This window comes from Mustela lutreola, chromosome 16 (assembly GCF_030435805.1).
Source record: "Mustela lutreola isolate mMusLut2 chromosome 16, mMusLut2.pri, whole genome shotgun sequence".
NCBI classification, from domain to species: domain Eukaryota; kingdom Metazoa; phylum Chordata; class Mammalia; order Carnivora; family Mustelidae; genus Mustela; species Mustela lutreola.
In genome coordinates this window covers 54,293,567-54,311,726 of record NC_081305.1, presented here as the reverse complement: position 1 = coordinate 54,311,726, position 18,160 = coordinate 54,293,567, and the positions used below count along the sequence as shown (strand labels likewise).

General features: G+C 46.7%; 1 protein-coding gene and 1 non-coding gene across 2 annotated transcripts; both read left to right on the top strand.

The window, feature by feature from the left end:
* The first annotated feature begins 7,536 nt into the window (after nt 1–7,536).
* LOC131817555 (sialic acid-binding Ig-like lectin 13) lies at nt 7,537–15,680 on the top strand. Its single transcript, XM_059151056.1, has 9 exons — nt 7,537–7,659; nt 7,725–8,105; nt 8,289–8,567; nt 8,758–8,805; nt 12,095–12,316; nt 12,398–12,682; nt 12,993–13,092; nt 13,429–13,510; nt 15,065–15,680. Exons 1-9 carry the CDS (start codon nt 7,608–7,610, stop codon nt 15,245–15,247), a joined length of 1,632 nt encoding a protein of 543 aa, XP_059007039.1. The 5' UTR covers nt 7,537–7,607; the 3' UTR covers nt 15,248–15,680.
* A 978-nt stretch (nt 15,681–16,658) lies between these two features.
* On the top strand, nt 16,659–16,761 carry LOC131819010 (U6 spliceosomal RNA). The gene has a single exon (XR_009349015.1). It is a non-coding gene; the product is annotated as a U6 spliceosomal RNA (small nuclear RNA).
* Nucleotides 16,762–18,160: the final 1,399 nt, after the last annotated feature.

The window sequence follows — 18,160 nt, the reverse complement described above, 5'->3', positions numbered from 1 at the left end:
CCATTCCACAAATGAACTAATGTGGCTGTGTTCCAACAAAATTTTATTTGCAAAAGCAGACAACCCACGGTTGTCTAACCTCTATTCCAGGCTGTTTTCAACTTTACCCAGTCTACTTCTGCATCTCCATATCCTGACCCATCAGTCCCTCATGCCATTCTCTAAGTGCTCCCCTGCTTGTGAATTCCTCACCATCTTTGTGCATCCACATCCTTTTTCCAGGAAGACCCATCACCAGATCTTCATCTGTCTGGCACCCTCTTATCCTTCAAAATAAACTTGAAAATAGATGTCAGGTTTGAGATGGTTGGTGGAGGCATGCAGGAAGTTTTAATCGTCCTCCTCAAAAGCCCAATATTTTATTTAAAAATCAACTTAAATAAAAACAGCCCTACCTCCACCAGTAGCACCAAAAGCATGACAGGGATAAAGTATAAGGCCATAAAGTCATAAAATGACTCCTAAAAACAAATGGGAGATGCTGGTGTGGTGTAAAAAAATGTTTGGGACCTAACTCTCCCTTCCCTACATCCAAGAGGGACAGCTGTCAGACTTCTGTTTATGATAATGTCAGGCTGGGTAACATGAGCCAACCATCTGTTGAAAACATAAAAAGTTGATTGTTAGATGGACCATGAGAGACTGTGGGCTCTGAGAAACAAACTGAGGATTTTGGAGGGGAGGGGATTGGGGGTTAGGTCAGCCTATAGTGGGTATTAAGGAGGGCATGTATTGCTTGGAGCACTGGGTGTGGTGCATAAACAATGAATCTTGGAACACCGAAAAAATAAAATAAAATTTAAAAAATAAAAAATAAAAAATAATAAACTTTAAAAAATAAGTAAATAAATAAAACTCTTTTTTAAAGGAAAAAAATTTGATGGTTAGACTTTGAATCGAAACAAGTTGTCATCAACACATTGTTCCCTGCTCCTCCCTCTACTTGCAACTAGAAACCCTGTAAATGGTGCAAGAAACAAAGGAGAACTCTGGAATGCAGTAAGAAGAAAGTGAGTTGGTTTAGGCCCCTAGAGCTAGAGTACTAACACAGAAGGAGAGCATCTCAGTCCTCCCATCCAACAGAGGAAAGACACTCAGACCCATCATTTCCCAAATCCTGAGAGACAGAAGACAGCTAGGTAGGGCCATTTTTCTCCTGGTTGGAAGGGAGCCCTTTTAACAATCAGGCAGGCCCAGTGCCCCCAGCAAGGGGGATCAATTGCAGCCAGAAATGCATGTCCAAGAAACACCTTCTCCATCAGACTTGAGATATCTTCTCCTGCCCAGAGGCACTGGAGCGGGAGAACGGGATCCAGGCATACTGTCTAATATTCCTGACCCTGATCTTAAATTTTCTCTTTTGTCAAATGTGAAGACTAGCCTCCTCACTTTCAGAAGTGTGTGTGTGTGTGTGTGTGTGTGATGAAGTAAGCTATTTAAAGGAGGAGTACAGGGGCGCCTGGAAGGCTCAGTGGGTTAAAGCCTCTGCCTCCCTTTCAGGTCATGGTCCCAGGGTCCTGGGATTGAGCCCTGCATCAGGGTCTCTGTTGAGAAGGGAGCCTTCTTCCCCCTCTCTCTCTGCCTGCCTCTCTGCCCACTTGTGATCTCTGTCCTTCAAAAAAATAAATAAAATCTTTAAAAAAAAGAAAGGAGCAGTACAAGAGGCCAGTAAGCCGAGGACCTTAGCAAGAAGGCTCACACAGAAGGGACAGGCAGTCCCTTCATCCACAGGAGGAACAATGCCTGAGAATGAACAGGAAGGGTGGCAGGTGAAGAGAGAGGAGGCCAGCACTGCCCACTCCTGATTGTTTCTCTGGCTCCATCCATCCCCACCCTTTTCCCCTCCTGGCCCCAAATCCAGTCATAAGCATCTGGGTCCTCCCTGCTGCTGAGCTGGGAGGTACCTGAGCTCAAAGCATGACCCTGTTTCAGCACCACGGACAGCACCAATCCCCTCTCGGGACCACCCCCCCTCCCCCCTGAGACTCTCCAGGGGTCAATGTCTCCTGGAGAGTCAGTGGATGGAGAGCCCCCAGAATGCCAACAATTTATCAGCCGCCAGTGCAGAGTGAGAGGAGCCTACAAAAGGGTCTGGTGATATCCTAAGTCAGTGATGCTGGTCAGGGGTGTCTGGGACCTCATAGGATGTGCTTCCCTCCTCAGACTTGGGCTCTTTGTTCCCTGAACAAAGGAGGGATTGTTAACCAGGGATTGGGTGTTGTCCTGAGGTGAGGTTTAGGCATAGGTGGCCCCAGTAATTAGATGGAATAACAAGGCCAGTCTTGGGACATTGTTGGCAAGAAAGTAGTGATCACTCAAAGAGGGGGTCCTTATGGCATTTAGAGCTTTTGTAAGACCTTGGGAGAAATAACGTTTCCATTCCACTTTGTAACTGTCTTCCTACCAAGCCTGAATAACTTCAAGATTTTTTTTTCTTTCTGCATTTGAATTGATTTTCACTTTTTCAGTCTGGGATGGGTTTTTCCTCTTTCCATGTTTTCTCACATTTCTGTCTAGACCCTTCCTGTCCCCCGATAGGTGGTCTCAACCACTCCAAGGGTCCCACCTCTGCCCAGGTGATTCTTGCAGTTACTAGCCCATGCTGTCCTTAGCCCCAGAGCTGGTAAGTGGAAGGAAGACTGGGTCCTGTTAATAGGACTGGAAACAGGAACTTCATGGCCATCCAACATCCCTCCATTTCTGTTCCTCCTTTTCTGGTCCTTCCCTGCTCAGGATCGCCTGCATGGGGGCTGACTTCCACCAGCCCCCTCCCCTATGGTCCCTCCAGGATCTACTACACCAAGTGATCAGATTCCTCCCAGAGAACCCTTTATCTGAGTTCCCCCAGCACAAAAACAGGGTTCACCATTGATCACCCCCAGAGCCAATATTCTGCAGGACGCTGACTTCATTTGTCTTTTCCCTGATGAGGTTGAAAACCTCTAGAAAAGGAAGGATGAGAAAAACTTGAGCTGCTTTGGGGTACCTGGGTGGCTTAGTTAGTTAAGCAACTGCCCTTGGCTCAGGTCATGATCCTGGAATCCCCAAATCAAGTCCCACATCAGGCTTCCTGCTCAGCAGGGAGTCTGCTTTTTCCTCAGACCTCTCCCATGCTCTCTTTCTCTCAAATAAATAATTTTTTGAGCTGCTTTGTCTCTTAGGATAAGGGAAAGTCTTGGATACGGGAGCTCAAAGGGAGGGGCCAGGCATGAGAGCACTGTGCCCATTGTCTCCCAAATTCTCTCCCCATCCCTAACCCACCTCCACACAGTAAGAAAGCACTTTGCTGATTTCCCCCAGCCCCTACACAGAAAAATAGATAAACAAATTTTTGTTTACCTGTCACTTCTGGTCTTCCAAACTATTTCTTCTGGTTGTAAGTAAGTAGATGCAAGGAGAGAAAAGTCATCTATATGTAACCTTTTTTTTTTTTTTACCAGAATTAAAACAGTACTTTATGCAAGATTCTGCTATTTGTGTGTTTACCTTTACTGCCACTTGACATGTATTTATCACCTACTCTGAAATTTGTCATTATTGTGTACAAAGCAAGTCTGCACTGTTTGTAAGAAATGCATATTCTTGCCTCCAAGAACTCACTTTCTATCTTGGAAACATAAATACACAGTAAAGGAAATTCATCTTCTCACCCTCTCTCTTCCCATCCCCAATCTGTTTTCCATAGAGAAGCCAGAGGGAATTCTAAAAACCCAAGAGTCATTTTCAGCTTCTAACCCTCCAGTAGTTCCCAGTTGTTCAAGCAGAAATAGCAAAATCCTTTAACATGAACTCAAGCTGTAACATGAACCATCTTATTTGGCTAAGGGGGCAGGGACCAGGTCCTAATGCCTAGAACACACCACAAGACAAAAAGTCAACACATGCACAGAGGTGCAAATGAATTTGTTTGTTTATTCTGTTAAAGGAAGATTTTTTTCTGAAGGCAATATCATGACCCTTATAGATATAAAATAAACATGTGTTAAAGATTTTTCATTGTGGCAAAAACACATACCATCAGATCTATCCTCTTAACAAATTTTTAAGTGTACACCAGTGTTAACTGTAAGTACTGTGTTGTACAAAGGATCTCTAGAACTTTTTCAACCTGCAGGACTGAAACTTCATATCCACTGAGTAGCAACTCCCCATTTTATTTATTTAACTCATTACAAACAAGGGAAAGAGACAGAAATTAAAGATGCCCAAATTTATGTGGAATAAGGGAATATTGAAATGAATTTGTGGATGCATGTAAAAGTGGCTTGGTAGGGGGATTTAGGTCCCCTCCCCAAGGAGACAGAATGTATGTGTATGTCTTTGGACAAGAATTATTTGCATTGCTAATTATCTATAAATTATAGCATTTAAATTGGTTCAAAGGTAATAAAATGCTAAACTCAGATAATCCCAGATGGGTATGTTCTGAAGAATATATACTTTTTCACTGTGGACAACCAGAAATCTTATTTTTATTATCCTAAATATCCTTATAATTCTTTTTTTAAATAAAGATTTCATTATTAAGTAATATGTGCACCCAACATGACACTCAAACACCCACTCCAAGATTAAGAGTCACATGCTGCAGCGACCAAGCCAGCCAGGCATCCCAATATCCTTACAACTCTTCTTTTTAAAAAGATTTTATTTATTTATTTATTTGACAAAGAGTGAGAGAGCACAAACAGGGGGAGCAACAGGCAGAGGGAGAGGGAGAAACAGAGTCCCTGCTGAGCAGGGAGCCCGATGTGGGTCTCGATCCCAGGACCCTGGGATCATGACCTGAGCTGAAGGCAGCTGCTTAACCAACTGAGCCACCCAGGCACCCCTATCCTTACAATTCTTAAAGTACATATTCATTGATCACCTAGTGTATGCCAAGCATTTTTCTAGCCAGGGTGGATTCAGCAGGAGAGACAAAGAATAATTGAGCAGATTATATTTTAGGCTGATTTGTGATAAGGAGTTTGAAGAAAAATGAAAGAAAAAGATACAGAGAGAATATGAAATGGATTATAGTTTTCAGTATGTTGTCCACGGATGTTGTCATTGGGAAAATGACATTTGAGTGTGCACACATATGCACACGCACATGCCACAGGCACTTTAAGCAGACATGCACAAGTAACTCAGATATGCACACACAGAGGACACAGACCTACAGACACACGTAAACTTCAAACAGACACACAGACACACACACAGAGACAGACACACCTCCAAATACACACTGAGAAATCACACACACACATATACACAGACATACCTCAGGCATGCACACAACAGACCACAAACCCAGAACACACACACATATGTACCCAGACCAAAGAAAAACACACATACCACAGACACACAGAGAGACTGCAGACACGAACACACATGCACCTACACAGACACACAGGCCACAGACACACAAACACAACAGACACACTCATATATAACTTCCACCACAGCCACACAAGGTGAGGTGTTAGCCATTGGCTCCTCACACTGGGAGCTTTGCCCTGGGAAGACTGGGTCCCTGGTTCTCTGGCCAAACAGACGAATAGACTAAGGTTAGTCTTACTTCAGCTCCCAGGACCCACCACTCAACAGATGGGAGACAGGTGCTCAGGGTGCAGGAGGACGGGCTCAGCCAGCAGAGGGGCCAGCTTGAGCAGAGGCCCATGGAGGCTATCCTGACCTGGGGAGAGAAGGGGAGGTATGTTCATCTAAGTAAGAGCAAGGCAGAGATTAGAGCACAGAAGAGCAGCAGGTGTTTCCTCCAATTACCAAACCTGCCCCTTCCTTTCTCCTCCACCCTTGGAGTGGCCCCACCCTACAGACTGGCCACTGGCCACTGTGTGGACTGTGACCAGCATGGGCCAGACCAGCCTGCACAGAGCACTAGACCTGTGTGAACACATCCGCCTTCTTGAAAATCCCATGCATTGGTTTATTGGGGTTAACATAACAAAGTACACTAACCCCGAGGCTTAGTTAACAGAAGTTCATTTCTCAGAACTCTAGAAGCTAGACATTGTGGGCGGAACAGGCTCCTTCACAAGTCTCTCTCCTTGGTTTGTAGGTTCCCCTGGTTCCCCCTTGTGCTCATGTGGTCTTCTGCTTGTGCATGTCTCTGTCCTAATTCCGCCCCCCCCCTTCTTCTTCTTCTTCTTCTTCTTCTTCTGGGATTTTATTTATTTATTCTGAGAGTGAGAGAGAGAGCACATGCAGGGGGAGCAGCAGGCAGAGGGAGAAGTAGACTCCCACTGAGCAGGGAGCCCAATGTGGGGCTCGATTCCAGGACATTTAACTGACTGAACCACATAGGGGCCCCTCCTAATCCCCTGTTCTTATAAAGGCACCATTCTTGCTGGAGTGGAGCTCACCCCAATGGCCTCATTTTACCTTAATGATCTCTTTAAGACCCTATGTCCAAAGATAGTCATATTTGGAGGTACTGAAGTTTGGAGATGAACACATGAAATTTAGGGTGACACAACTCAGCCCATAACAACCTGTGAATATAGACCTCCAGCTATGCACAGAATTAGACCCCTTCCCAAGGCAGCACAGTGAGCATCTGGTACACATGATCTCTTCATGGGAGGCCACAGACGAAGGAACCCTAAGACACAGCTGGCCAGCAGGACCTTCTTACCAAAAGCAGGAATATGAAGTACCACTGAGGAATGGGCAGGGCCAGACATTTGACGTGTAAGATGGCCACACCCAAGTCCCTGGAAAATGCCCACCACTGTCCTCATATTCTCCCACAGACAAGAGCTGGGCACTGCGATCCCTCCTGTGACCGCTGGGGAAAATGAGCCTTGGAGGGGAGAAGGGACAGGCACGCCTGGGCATTCTCCCTCAACGTCATGCAGTGCTATCATCTTGCTGCAAATGCCCAGCTCTCAAGTGTGGCCTGATGTGGGTGACACCTGGGGTGCCTGGAGCAGAGGGCTGTGAGCCGGCCAGCAAGCCCTGGAATACCAGGGAGTCCTGGTCCTTGTCCACTCTGGCCATTCATGCCTGGGAACTCACCTCCTAGCTGCCCAGAGCAATGGTGTTTCCTACAAGGACCTGCCCATGCATCCGCCAGCTCACACTGTACCAACAGGAGCTGCTACAGCCTGGAGTTTCTCTGTCCCCTTGGGTGTTAGGGAAGTTTTTAAGAACAGAGATGGAGTCTGTCCTTCTCTACTTGGACTCCACAGCCCTGAAAGGAGGTGTTCATGATGTGGGTGTCGTGCTCACTCATTAATTACACATCAATCACTTCCCTCTTCCACAGTGGGGAGGTAGCCCCACCTTTCATGCCTCAAGGTTCTCCTGCTCACCCTTCCTGCATCCCACAACTGGCAGGACTGACCATCTGGGGTTTCTAGAAGCTGTAATTGGCCAGGTAGTCCCTGCCTTCCTGGGACTTCCTGAGGCCGCAGATAGGGACTGGGGGGTGGGTGGCTGGGACCCCATCTGGAAAGTAGAAGTTGTTAGTCTTCAAGGTCCATGCTGTCATCGCCAGTGTTCTAGCACCAACTTCCTCTTCTGTGGTCAGTCACTTTTCAGACATTAGCCTTGGCCTTCGTATTGGGGCTTCCTCTCTGTCCTGTGGCAGCTCCATGACTCTCACCCCAAAGATGCTGCCGCTGCTGCTGTCTCTGCTATGGGCAGGTGAGTGGGCCGAGGGGAGGGGGCCCAGTGGGCTGGAGCTGCCACTCACCCTCGATTCTCCACAGGGTCCCTGGATCAGTATACAAGATACCAGATGCAGGTGCAGGAATCCCTGATGGTGCAGGAGGGCCTGTGCACCTCTGTACCCTGCCGCTGCTCCCACCCCCATGAATACACTAATAATGAACCAGCTTATGGCTACTGGTTCCGGAAAGGAGCCAATTCACACCACGATGCTCCAGTGGCCACAAACAACCCAAGTCGTAAAGTGCAGGAGGAGACCCAGGGCCGATTCCGCCTCCTTGGAAACCTCCAGGCCTGCGAGTGCTCCCTGGACATCAGAGATGCACAGAGAAGGGACTCGGGGACATACTTCTTTAGGGTGGAGAGAGGGTCTTCGGTGAGATATAATTACCTGCAGAATCAGCTCTCCGTGTTTGTGACGGGTAAGGAATGGGCTTCAAGAGAGGACACATTCCCATGCATGGATCTCGAGGGCTCCTGGGGCAGGGCTGGGAAGGACCCCCTGATCTCCATCCTGGCTGGGGAGGAGACAGCTGGCCTGGGGTGGAGGCTGCTTCTAAGGGCACACTCAGGGTCCCACCACAGGATCTCTCTCTCCTCCTCAGCTCTGACACAGACACCTGACATCCACATCCAGGGGCCCCTAGAATCTGGCCACCCCAAGAACATTACCTGTAGCGTGCCATGGGCCTGTGAGAGGGGGACACCCCCCACCTTCTCCTGGATCGGAGTCGCCCTCCCCTCCTGGGGCTCCAAGGCTCCCCACTCCCCCGAGCTCACTCTCACCCCGAGGCCCCAAGACCACGGCACCAACCTCACCTGTCGAGTGAACTTCCCTGGAGCTGGTGTGAGCACAGAGAGGACTGTCCAGCTCAACGTGTCCTGTGAGTGCCAGGCCAGGGTGCCAGGGTCCCTGAGGGCTGGGGGTGTTGGGTGGGCAGGTTCTTGAATCCTGGGGAGGAAGGAAAGAAAACACCAGACTCCATCCCTTTCTCATTTCTGAAGTTTCTGGGGGAAAAGGGCCAACACCGACCTTCTGCCTCTGAAAACAATTGTGTCTATCTATCTGTTCAGATGCACCCCAGAACCTGACCATCAGTGTGTTCCGAAGAGAAGGTACAGGTAGGGTACAATCTCTCATCTTGGGCTGTGATGCAAATGGCATCTGTCTCCATCCTTCAGAGCAGAGCTGGGGTTTCAGAACTCAGGTGGGAGAAAGGTTCAGGTGTGGGGGCAGCAGAGGTGGGGAGCAGCCCACTGGCTCCTCAAGGTAGAAACTGGTTTCTCCCCACCGCTGACCCGGCTCTCAAGGGCACTGCATGATCTCTGTGCCTGATGGGGGTGGCCATCCCCAGTGTCCCAGCTACGTTCTCCTGCAAATCTCCCTTCATTCCCCTTAGGATCTGGATCCCACCTACTCCTGCAATTCCCTTCCACATCATAGTATTATTGTTTAAAACAGTAAACACAAAATGCGTTTTGGTCTGCTTGGGCTGCCATAACGAAATACCACAGACAGAGGGGCTTAAGCCTCAGACACTCATTCCTCACATTTCCGGAGGCAGGTCCAAGGTCAAGGTGCCAGCCAGTTTGGTTCCCAATGAGAGCTCACTTCTTTTTAAACAGCTGCTTTCTGGCACTGTTTTCTCTCACACAACTAAAAGAAAGTGAGTTCTTTGGTGTCTCCTCTTATAAGAGCACTAATCCAGGGGCACCTGGGTGGCTCAGTTTGTTAAGTGTCTGCCTTCGGTTCAGGTCGTGATCCCACGGTCCTGAGATCAAGTCCTGCCTTGGGCTCCTTGCTCAGCGATGGGCCTGCTTCTCCCTCTCCCTCTCCCTCTGCTGCTTCCTCTGCTTGTGCTCTCTCTCTCTCTGACAAATAAATAGATAAAATCTTTTTAAAAAAGAAAAAGAGCCCTGATACCTTCCAAGGCCCCTACTCTCATGACCTCACCTAACCCTAATCACCCTCAAAGACTCATCCAAATACCTCCAAATACCACCATATTGGATGGTAGGGCTTAGACACATGAGCTTAAAGAGAACATGATCCAGTCCCCAGCAAAATGGAGTAAGAATAAAATAGTCTTTGGCACCTGTGTACCTCCCCTCTTGGTTATTTTTCCAAATACAATCTATACATCTACATTTAAAAAAACACACACATACGTACACACCATGCTATATAACTCCTTTGCATCTCTATTATTTTTTAAGTTTTCATTCAAATTCCATTTAGTCAACATATAATGCAACATTAGTTTCAAGTGTATAATATAGTGATTTATCACTTCCATACCTCACCTGGGGCTCATCACAAGTGCCCTTCTCAATCTCCTTATTTCCCCCTCACCCCTCTTCCTCGTCTCCAGGAAATGATCAGTTTGCTCTGTATAGTTAAGAGTCTGTTTCTTGATTTCTCTCTCTCTCTTTTTGCCTTTGCTCTTTTGTTTTGTTTCTTAAATTCCACATATGTGTGAGATCACCTGGTGTTTGTCTTTCTTCCAGCTGACTTATTTCACTTAGCTATTATTTTTTTAAAGAGTTATTTATTTATTTTAGAGTGAGAACATGCACACATGCATTTGAGCTGGGGGAGAGGCAGAGGAAGAGGGAGAGAGAGAGAATCTTCAGGCAGAAACCCCACTGAGCCCAGATCCCAACCATTCAGGGCTGGGCTTAGTGCCAGGACCCTGAAATCAAGACCTGAGGCTAAATCAAGATTTGGTCGCTTAACTGGCTAAGCCACCCAGGTGCCTCTCACTTAGCTATTATTTTTTAATAAACTTTTCATGGTGGAGTAATTTTAAGTTTACATTGTACAGAGTTTCTATAAAGCCCTCATCTATCTTCCCTTGTCTTTGAAAGTATTAACACCACCATGATGCATTTGTCCCAACTAAGTAAGTGACATTGGTACATTACTTTCTCTATGCATTCATAGGAAAGCTTCTTCATTCTTACTGAGGATTCCATGGTCTTCCAATTAGAAGTATATTATACTGCGAACTACTTAATGAGTCCCCACTGGTGGAAAGCCATGGTGTTTCCAGACTTTTGTTAAGGCAAATAATACAGAAACAAATAACTTGTATAAACATCTTCCATATGTATACATGTGTCTGTAAGATAATTTCCTAGAAAAGTCCCAAATCAATGGGTATGTTTGCAATTTCTACAGTTACTGCTGAATCATACTGCATAGAAGCCGTTGTTTTTATAATCTCAACCTGCTGAACATTTTCATCCTTGCTGATATCTTAAGTGAATTCACTGTTATTTTAAGTTGAATAATCATTTTGTAAATAGGTTGTGTAGCTTTCATTATGCTTAAGAGTCATTTGTATTTCTTTGTGGACTTTTTCTTAATGATCTGAAGAAGCTCTTTTTCCATGAAGGAGATCAGCTGTGTGTTACTTGAAAGGGTTTATTTCCAGCCTAATAGTGGCCCTTTGACTTAGCATATGGTGACTTTGTTAGACAAAAACATGGTTTTTTGAGGGAGGCGTTGCTTTCAGTGACATACTGGAGTTGGTTCTCACTGGCAGGCAAGAGCCAATTGTGTCCATGTTTTCCCAATTCTGAGTTCAGTGACATTTAGTCGGGTGCTTGAAATCAGCCAACAGGGAAGTATTTACACCAAGGAAATTGGCAAATCAAGACTTTTTTTTTCTCCCCTCCTCCTCCCCAATGAGCTGGTTGTTAAACACATACCAATAAACCACTGTTACTGTGGTTTCCCTAATCTATTATTATTTCCCTAATCTATTATTTCCCTAATCTATTATTATTTTTGAATCCTCAGCAATGTCATATGTCAACACTCATTCAAGCCTTACAGACTGCCCGCTTTTCCCTGAGCATGCAGAGCCATTTCACACCTTAGCTGCGGCTACACTTTCTGTGCCAGCCTCCAGCAATGTCCTTCCATGCTAGCTCCTGGCCCCTCTCATGCTTTACTTTAGCCTCTTCTCCTCCAGGAAGCCCTCCATGCCCTGACAGTCTCACTGAATTCCCATCTTCAGGGTTCCCCTGAGCACAATGTACCCCCATCACAAAACACATCACACTGCTCTATGACACCTGATTCTGGGTATCTCTCTCGCAAGACTGTGAACTCTCAGACACAACTAAATTAGACAAATCTTAGTGAACTTAGAGAAAGACAGAATGTACATGGGCCTCTGTACATGGGTGCTTGCTCTCAGTCCTGTCCCCTTCAGCTGACCTCATGATCATGGTTCAATCACGTGCTGGAAGAGAAGAAACAGATATACATGATGTGAGGAAAAGAGACAGAGAGAGAGAGAGAGATTGAGAGAGAGGCAATACCCCCAGTGAGGACCAGGGCTTAGCTTTCTCTCTGTCTTGCCAGGACCTGAGGCTCTGAGCAATGGCTCGTCTCTCCCAGTCCAGGAGGGCCAGCCCCTGCGCCTGGTCTGCATCGATGACAGCAACCCTCCTGCCAGGGTGAGCTGGACCCGGGATAGCCTGACTCTGCAGCCCTCACAACCCTCAAATCCTGGGATCTTGGAGTTTCCCCGGGTGGAACTGGTGAACCATGGGAGATACATCTGCCAAGCTCAGCACCTGTTGGGCTCCCTGGAAGCATCCGTGAGCCTCCTTGTGAAGAGTGAGTTGGGACATATCTGGGAAGGATGCCTGGGCGCTGGGGAGGTTGGCCTCCTCTGATCTCTCTGCTGTCTGCCCACAGCCCCCCTGAAGCTGTTTGGTCCCTCCTGCTCCTGGGAGGGCGAGGACATGCACTGCCACTGCTCAGCTCAATCCCAGCTGCCCCCTTCTGTGCACTGGCGGCTGGGGGAGGAGCTGCTGGAGGGGAACCACAGCAATACCTCCTGGACCCTCACCTCCAGCTCTGTGGGATCCTGGGCCAACAGCTCCCTGAGCCTCAGCGGGCCACTGGGCTCCAGCCTCAGACTCAGCTGTGAGGCCTGGAATGCCCACGGGAAACAGAGCATGGCTATCCTGCTACTGCCAGGTCAGGGAGTTATGACGAGCAATGCCCGGGGAAGGGGGCGCATGAATCAGGGCGCATGAAGACATTGAAGAGACAAGTGGTTCTGACTTGGGCAAAGGGGCACTAGAGGTCAGAGTCATCCATAGGTTGAAGAGGAGAGGGATTGAGGGAAGGGCTAGGGGAACAGGGGGCTGGGGTCACATAGAGGGGTGGGGACAAAGGATCCAGTCCTGGGTAGCTATAGGCACACCCCTGGGTCATGGATTCCAGAAGGCTGGGTGCTCAAGTGCCTTAGCAGGACTGGAGTTTACCCCAGGTCTCTTATCTGCAGGGAGACCCGGGGCCAGGACAGGTGTGATTCAGGGGGCCATCTGGGGAGCTGGTGTCACAACCCTGCTTGCTCTCTGTCTCTACCTCATCATCTTCTTCATGTGAGTGCGGGCTCTGCTTTGAGTGAAGGCCTCCTGAGGTTGGGTGACCCAAAGAATCTCCCAAACTCGAAGCCCAGAGCTGAAGAAACCTGGGGAAGTGATGCAGCCAGAGGGGACACAATTTGTCCAAGTGCATCAGGAATCTAGCCCCTGACATAGAGGCTGGGAGTGATTTGTTCCCACACGGGGTTCCCACTGTCAGGGAGAAGAGAACATGCATTCTCCTCCTAGTTTCTGTAGCCAGATGGCAGCCTTCCTGCCCTGCCTCAGTCAGTCATCCTTCCAGGCTCCCAGCTGTGAGCAGCCAGGCTGAAAGGCTCTGATCTCTCCCCTCAGAGTGAAGACCTACAGGCAGAAGTCAACCAGGAAAGCAGTGTGCAGGGATGGCCTCCATCCAGCCTCAAAAATGGTCTCCCAGGTGAGTGGCTGGGCATCTCTTTCTATCTGGTGTCCCTCCTGGACACACCTCTCCTGGGATGGACCATGGCGTGGCTCACTCAGCATGCTAAAAGGTGAGTCCATCATGGACCCTCCAAATTTGGTCCTCCCTCGGGATTTCCGGCTGGGCTCAACTCAGAGACCCGAGAGCCCCCTTTTCTTCTCCCCTCCCGTCCATCAGCAAGACCCAGTAAGTTCCACCCATTTCCCTTTTAGCAAAGTTTTTTTTTGTTTGTTTTTGTTTTTTTTTTTTCATTTAGCCCCTTCCCTGCTGAGCCCTCGCTGTCTCCCTCCTAGGCCACTTTCTGTGCTTTACCTCCACGACGCCACCTCTCCACCTTACCTCCCAAGCTTTGGGCAAGAAATTACCCAAACACCTGTGACCCCACTGTCTGAATCAGCATGGTTCAACAAGATAATATGAACCATGTACATGGCTAAAATTTACTAATGGCCACATTTAAAAAATAGAAAGAAATATGAGATCAGTTTTAATGTAATATATTATTTAACCCAATACATTCAAAATATTATTTTACCATCATATCATCAGAATCAATGTACAGATTATTAATGAGATAGTCTGAATTATTCCTTCCCCTCCTTCCCCTCCTTCTCCTTCTTCTCTTCCTCTCCTTCTTCTTTTTCTCCTTCTTCTTCCCCTTCTTCCTCTTCCTCTTACCCCACTCCTTCTTCTTCTTTTCATACTAAGTCTTTGAAATCCAGGGTATGTTTCACACTCATGGCACACCTCCGCTCAGAATCTCCATGTTTTATGTGTTCAGTAACCGCATGTGGCTAGGAGCTACCGTATGGGACATGTAGTACAGTTTCCTTGGTCTGGTGTCCCATGACCTGTCCTCTGCTGAGCTCTCCAGCCCACTTCCTTCCCCTGCCCACAAAAGTAGCTCCTTAACCCCAGGCAGGGCTCGTTTTCTGTAACTTTGTGCCTTTGCACACATGATTTCCTTTGACCTTCCTCATTTGCACTAGCCAGATCCCTAATTCACCTTTCACGCTCCAGTTTGAATATCCCTCTGCCCTATGCAGGCAGACCGTCACCATGCCTCCCTGTAATAATCACAGGCACGTTCCCAGCATCGTGTGAGCCCCTGGGTCGATGCTGCTCCTGTGTACCAGATCATAAGTTACAATTTTAGTGTGTGTGTGTGTGTGTGTGTGCGCGTGCGTGTGACAATTTGGTACTGTCTCCTTGTCCTGATAGGCTGTTTGAGATCAGAGATTATGTGTGCTGAAGAGTTTCTTGACCTTGCTTACTCTGTTTTAATATCTATAAAATGAGGACAACAGTTATACCATCCACAGGGGAGTGGGGGGAGTTGTAAGGATTCAATGTCATCATGATAAAAATTTGTTAAAGATACAAATGAATGAATGAGTGAATGAATGAATGGATGGATGAATGCTCAGGAAATGGGCAGGAAGTGGATAAATGAGTAAGTGCACCCCAGCCCATTCTTCCCTTCTCCAGACCCAAAGGGCAGCTCCAATGACTTTCATTCATTCCACTCAGGATCACCTGAGCAAACGCTGCTCAGCCAGCCCCTCAGACCACCTGCCCCCAGCTGCCGCCACCTCCCCCTCAGAGAAGGAGCAGGAGCTCTACTACGCCAGCCTCAGCTTCCACGGGCTGAACTCGCACAACTTTCAGAAACAGGAGACCACTGAGTATGCAGAGATCAAGATCCAGAAATGATAACCCCAACCTGATCCCTGCCTCCAGGAGAGCCAGCTCTGACTGGAGCCTGGACAGGACATCTCTGAAGAAACATATAGCAGATACTGATTCCTTAGGAGTTGACAGCCTTCAGAACCAAAGTTTATAAATTGGAATGTGACACTTTTTAGAGTGGCAGAAAATAACAGATTCCTGATTTCAAACATCAGGCGAGGCACTTTACCTCCCCATGTCTCCCTGTGTTCCCTTCTCTGTGAAATGGGGAATAATATTCATCAGGTACATTGTTCAGTGGGGAAAAAATGCACCATTGGCATTGTTAAGCAAATCCTTATGTGTTAAGTTTACCTCAGGATGGAGGGAGAGATCAGCTTTTGAACATGTATTATTTTGTCTTTTGTTTTGTTTTTCTTTGTATTATTTTTAAAAGTAAAAATATTTCTGAATGTAACTCTGGCAGGAGTAGATATTTCCCAATACAAGTGTCTAACGAAGGATTCATTCACAGTATAAAAAGAATATATAAGAATCTTCCAAAAATCAGTAAGAAAAAGGCACACAACCTAATAAAAAAGCGAGATATTCAAAGGGCCCATAGGCATATAGAAAGGTGTTTAATGTCAGTAGCTTTCAAGAAAATGCAAGTAAAGACCCCAGTGCTAGGTCACTGCACAGCCACCACTATGATTAAAATAGTAAAAATGGTATCAAGAACATCAAGTATTGAAGACACTACACCAAGTGAAATAAGCCATCACCAAAAGACAAACACAGCATGAGACGAGTTATACGAAGTATCTAAAGTAACCAAATTCTTAGAAACAGAAGGTAAAGGGGGATTATGGGAGGGGAAACAAGAAACAGCTTTCAGTAGGTAGGGATTCAGTTCTGCAAGATGAACACTTCCTAGAGCTTAATGATGTACATGTAGTTAATGCTACTGTACCACGCACTTAGAAATATTTAAGATGATAAAATTTATGTTTTTTTAAACTACAATAAAATGGAGTACTTTAAAAACCCATTATTGGGCGCCTGGGTGGCTCAGTGGGTTAAGCCGCTGCCTTCGGCTCAGGTCATGATCTCAGGGTCCTGGGATCGAGTCCCACATTGGGCTCTCTGCTCAGCAGGGAGCCTGCTTCCCTTCATCTCTCTCTGCCTGCCTCTCTGCCTACTTGTGATCTCTCTCTCTGTCAAATAAATAAATAAATCTTTAAAAAAAAAACCCATTATTTAAAAAGGGGTTGGGGATGTGGATGGACAATTAATGGTTAATGGGTATAGAATTTTACCCATTCTAGGGACAGATGATAACGACAATTGCTCAATGTAAATGCAGTTCATGCCACTAAATGTGCACTTGAAACAGTAGATTGTAAGTTGTGTCTACATTGCCACAATGACATTTTTTTCTTAAAGAATATCAAGTATGCTTCAGCAGCACCTATCCTAAAATTGGAAAGAACCCGAGAAGGTTAGCATGGCCCTTGTGTAAAAATGTCAGTGTTGGTGAAGATGAGGAGCAACTGGAACTCTCCTACATTGTCAAGGGGGAGGGGAGTGAGAACTGGTACAAGACCCTTGGGAGAATGCTGGTCACTCTCGACTGACACTGAGAATGGAGCCAGCAATTTCATTCCAAGGTGTGTGTCCAGCACAAGTTCAAAGAAGCATTCACCGAATGTGTACGAGAACGTTCATGGCAGCTGTGGCTGCCAGGAAAAAATTGAACCCACCCAAATGCCCATCAACAGTAAGGTAGATAGACTGCAGCGTATTCACACAATGGAAAAAGAAAATAACAGCTCTGTACAACACGTGAGAAGCTTAGAGACATAATGTGAAATAATCCAGACGCAAGAGTCTTCACTATGTGACATCTTTGATGTGAGGTTTCGAAACGGACAAAACCAAGATGATTATCATATGATCTCTCTGATACGAGGAGTTTGAGAGGTAGGGTGGGGGGTTTGTGGGGTAGGGAAGGAAAAAATAAAACAAGATGGGATCAGGAGGGAGAGAAACCATAAGAGACACTTAATCTCACAAAACAAACAGAGTTGTTGGGGGGAGTGGAGGAGGGAGACGGTGGTGGGGTTATGGACACTGGGGAGGGTATGTGCTATGCTGAGTGCTGTGAAGTGTGTAAGCCTGATGATTCACAGACCTGTACCCCTGGGGCAAATAATACAATATATGTTAATAAAAATAATTTTTAAAAAAGAAACAGACAAAACTAATCTTTGCCATTGGAAGTGTAGATACTGGTTGCCATTGGGGGGTAGTGACAGGAAGGGTCCAGTGGGGCCCTCCTGAGGTCTTCCAGTAATGATTTGTATCTTGATCTGGGTCCTAACTGCTCAGATGTGGTCACTCTCTGAAACATTTTTGAGTAAAACATTTGTGGTTTGTGCCCTTTTCTGTTTGAATAGTACTCTTTAACAGAATTTACATTAAGATTTTTTTTAAAAGATGGGGTTTCCACTCAGGTCATGAACTCATGGTCTGGACCAAGCCTAGTACCAGGCTCAGGGGAGTCTGCTTCTCTTTCTTTCTTTCTCCTTCTGCCCACCTCAACTCATACATGTTCTCTCTCAAATAAATAAACAAAAATTTAAAAAGATTTTAAAAATATTATCCTTGTAATTATCTAACTCTGATTTCCACCAACTCTAAGCTCCCCCAGGGCAGGGACTATGTCTGGCCCTGTGCTTTTAGAACTCAGCCTTGGACACAACCCATGAAGTGGGCTCAGGAAACCTCTGAAATGCCTACCACTCAGGTGCAAGGGGACAACATGCCTGGGCTCTGCTGGGGCCTCCAGCTTGTATTTCTACCCCAGAGCTCTCTCCTGGACTCTAAACCTGCATGTTTTCTTGGACATGTCTCACTGAAGGACCACAGGCTCCTCACTTTCAATGCATCCCAGAC

Coding starts and splice junctions, on each gene's coding strand:
- LOC131817555 (XM_059151056.1), top strand. CDS start 7,608: ATGACTCTCACCCCAAAGATGCTGCCGCTGCTGCTGTCTCTGCTATGG. Junction 7,660..7,724: donor GCTGTCTCTGCTATGGGCAG/GTGAGTGGGCCG, acceptor GATTCTCCACAG/GGTCCCTGGATCAGTATACA. Junction 8,568..8,757: donor TGTCCAGCTCAACGTGTCCT/GTGAGTGCCAGG, acceptor CTATCTGTTCAG/ATGCACCCCAGAACCTGACC.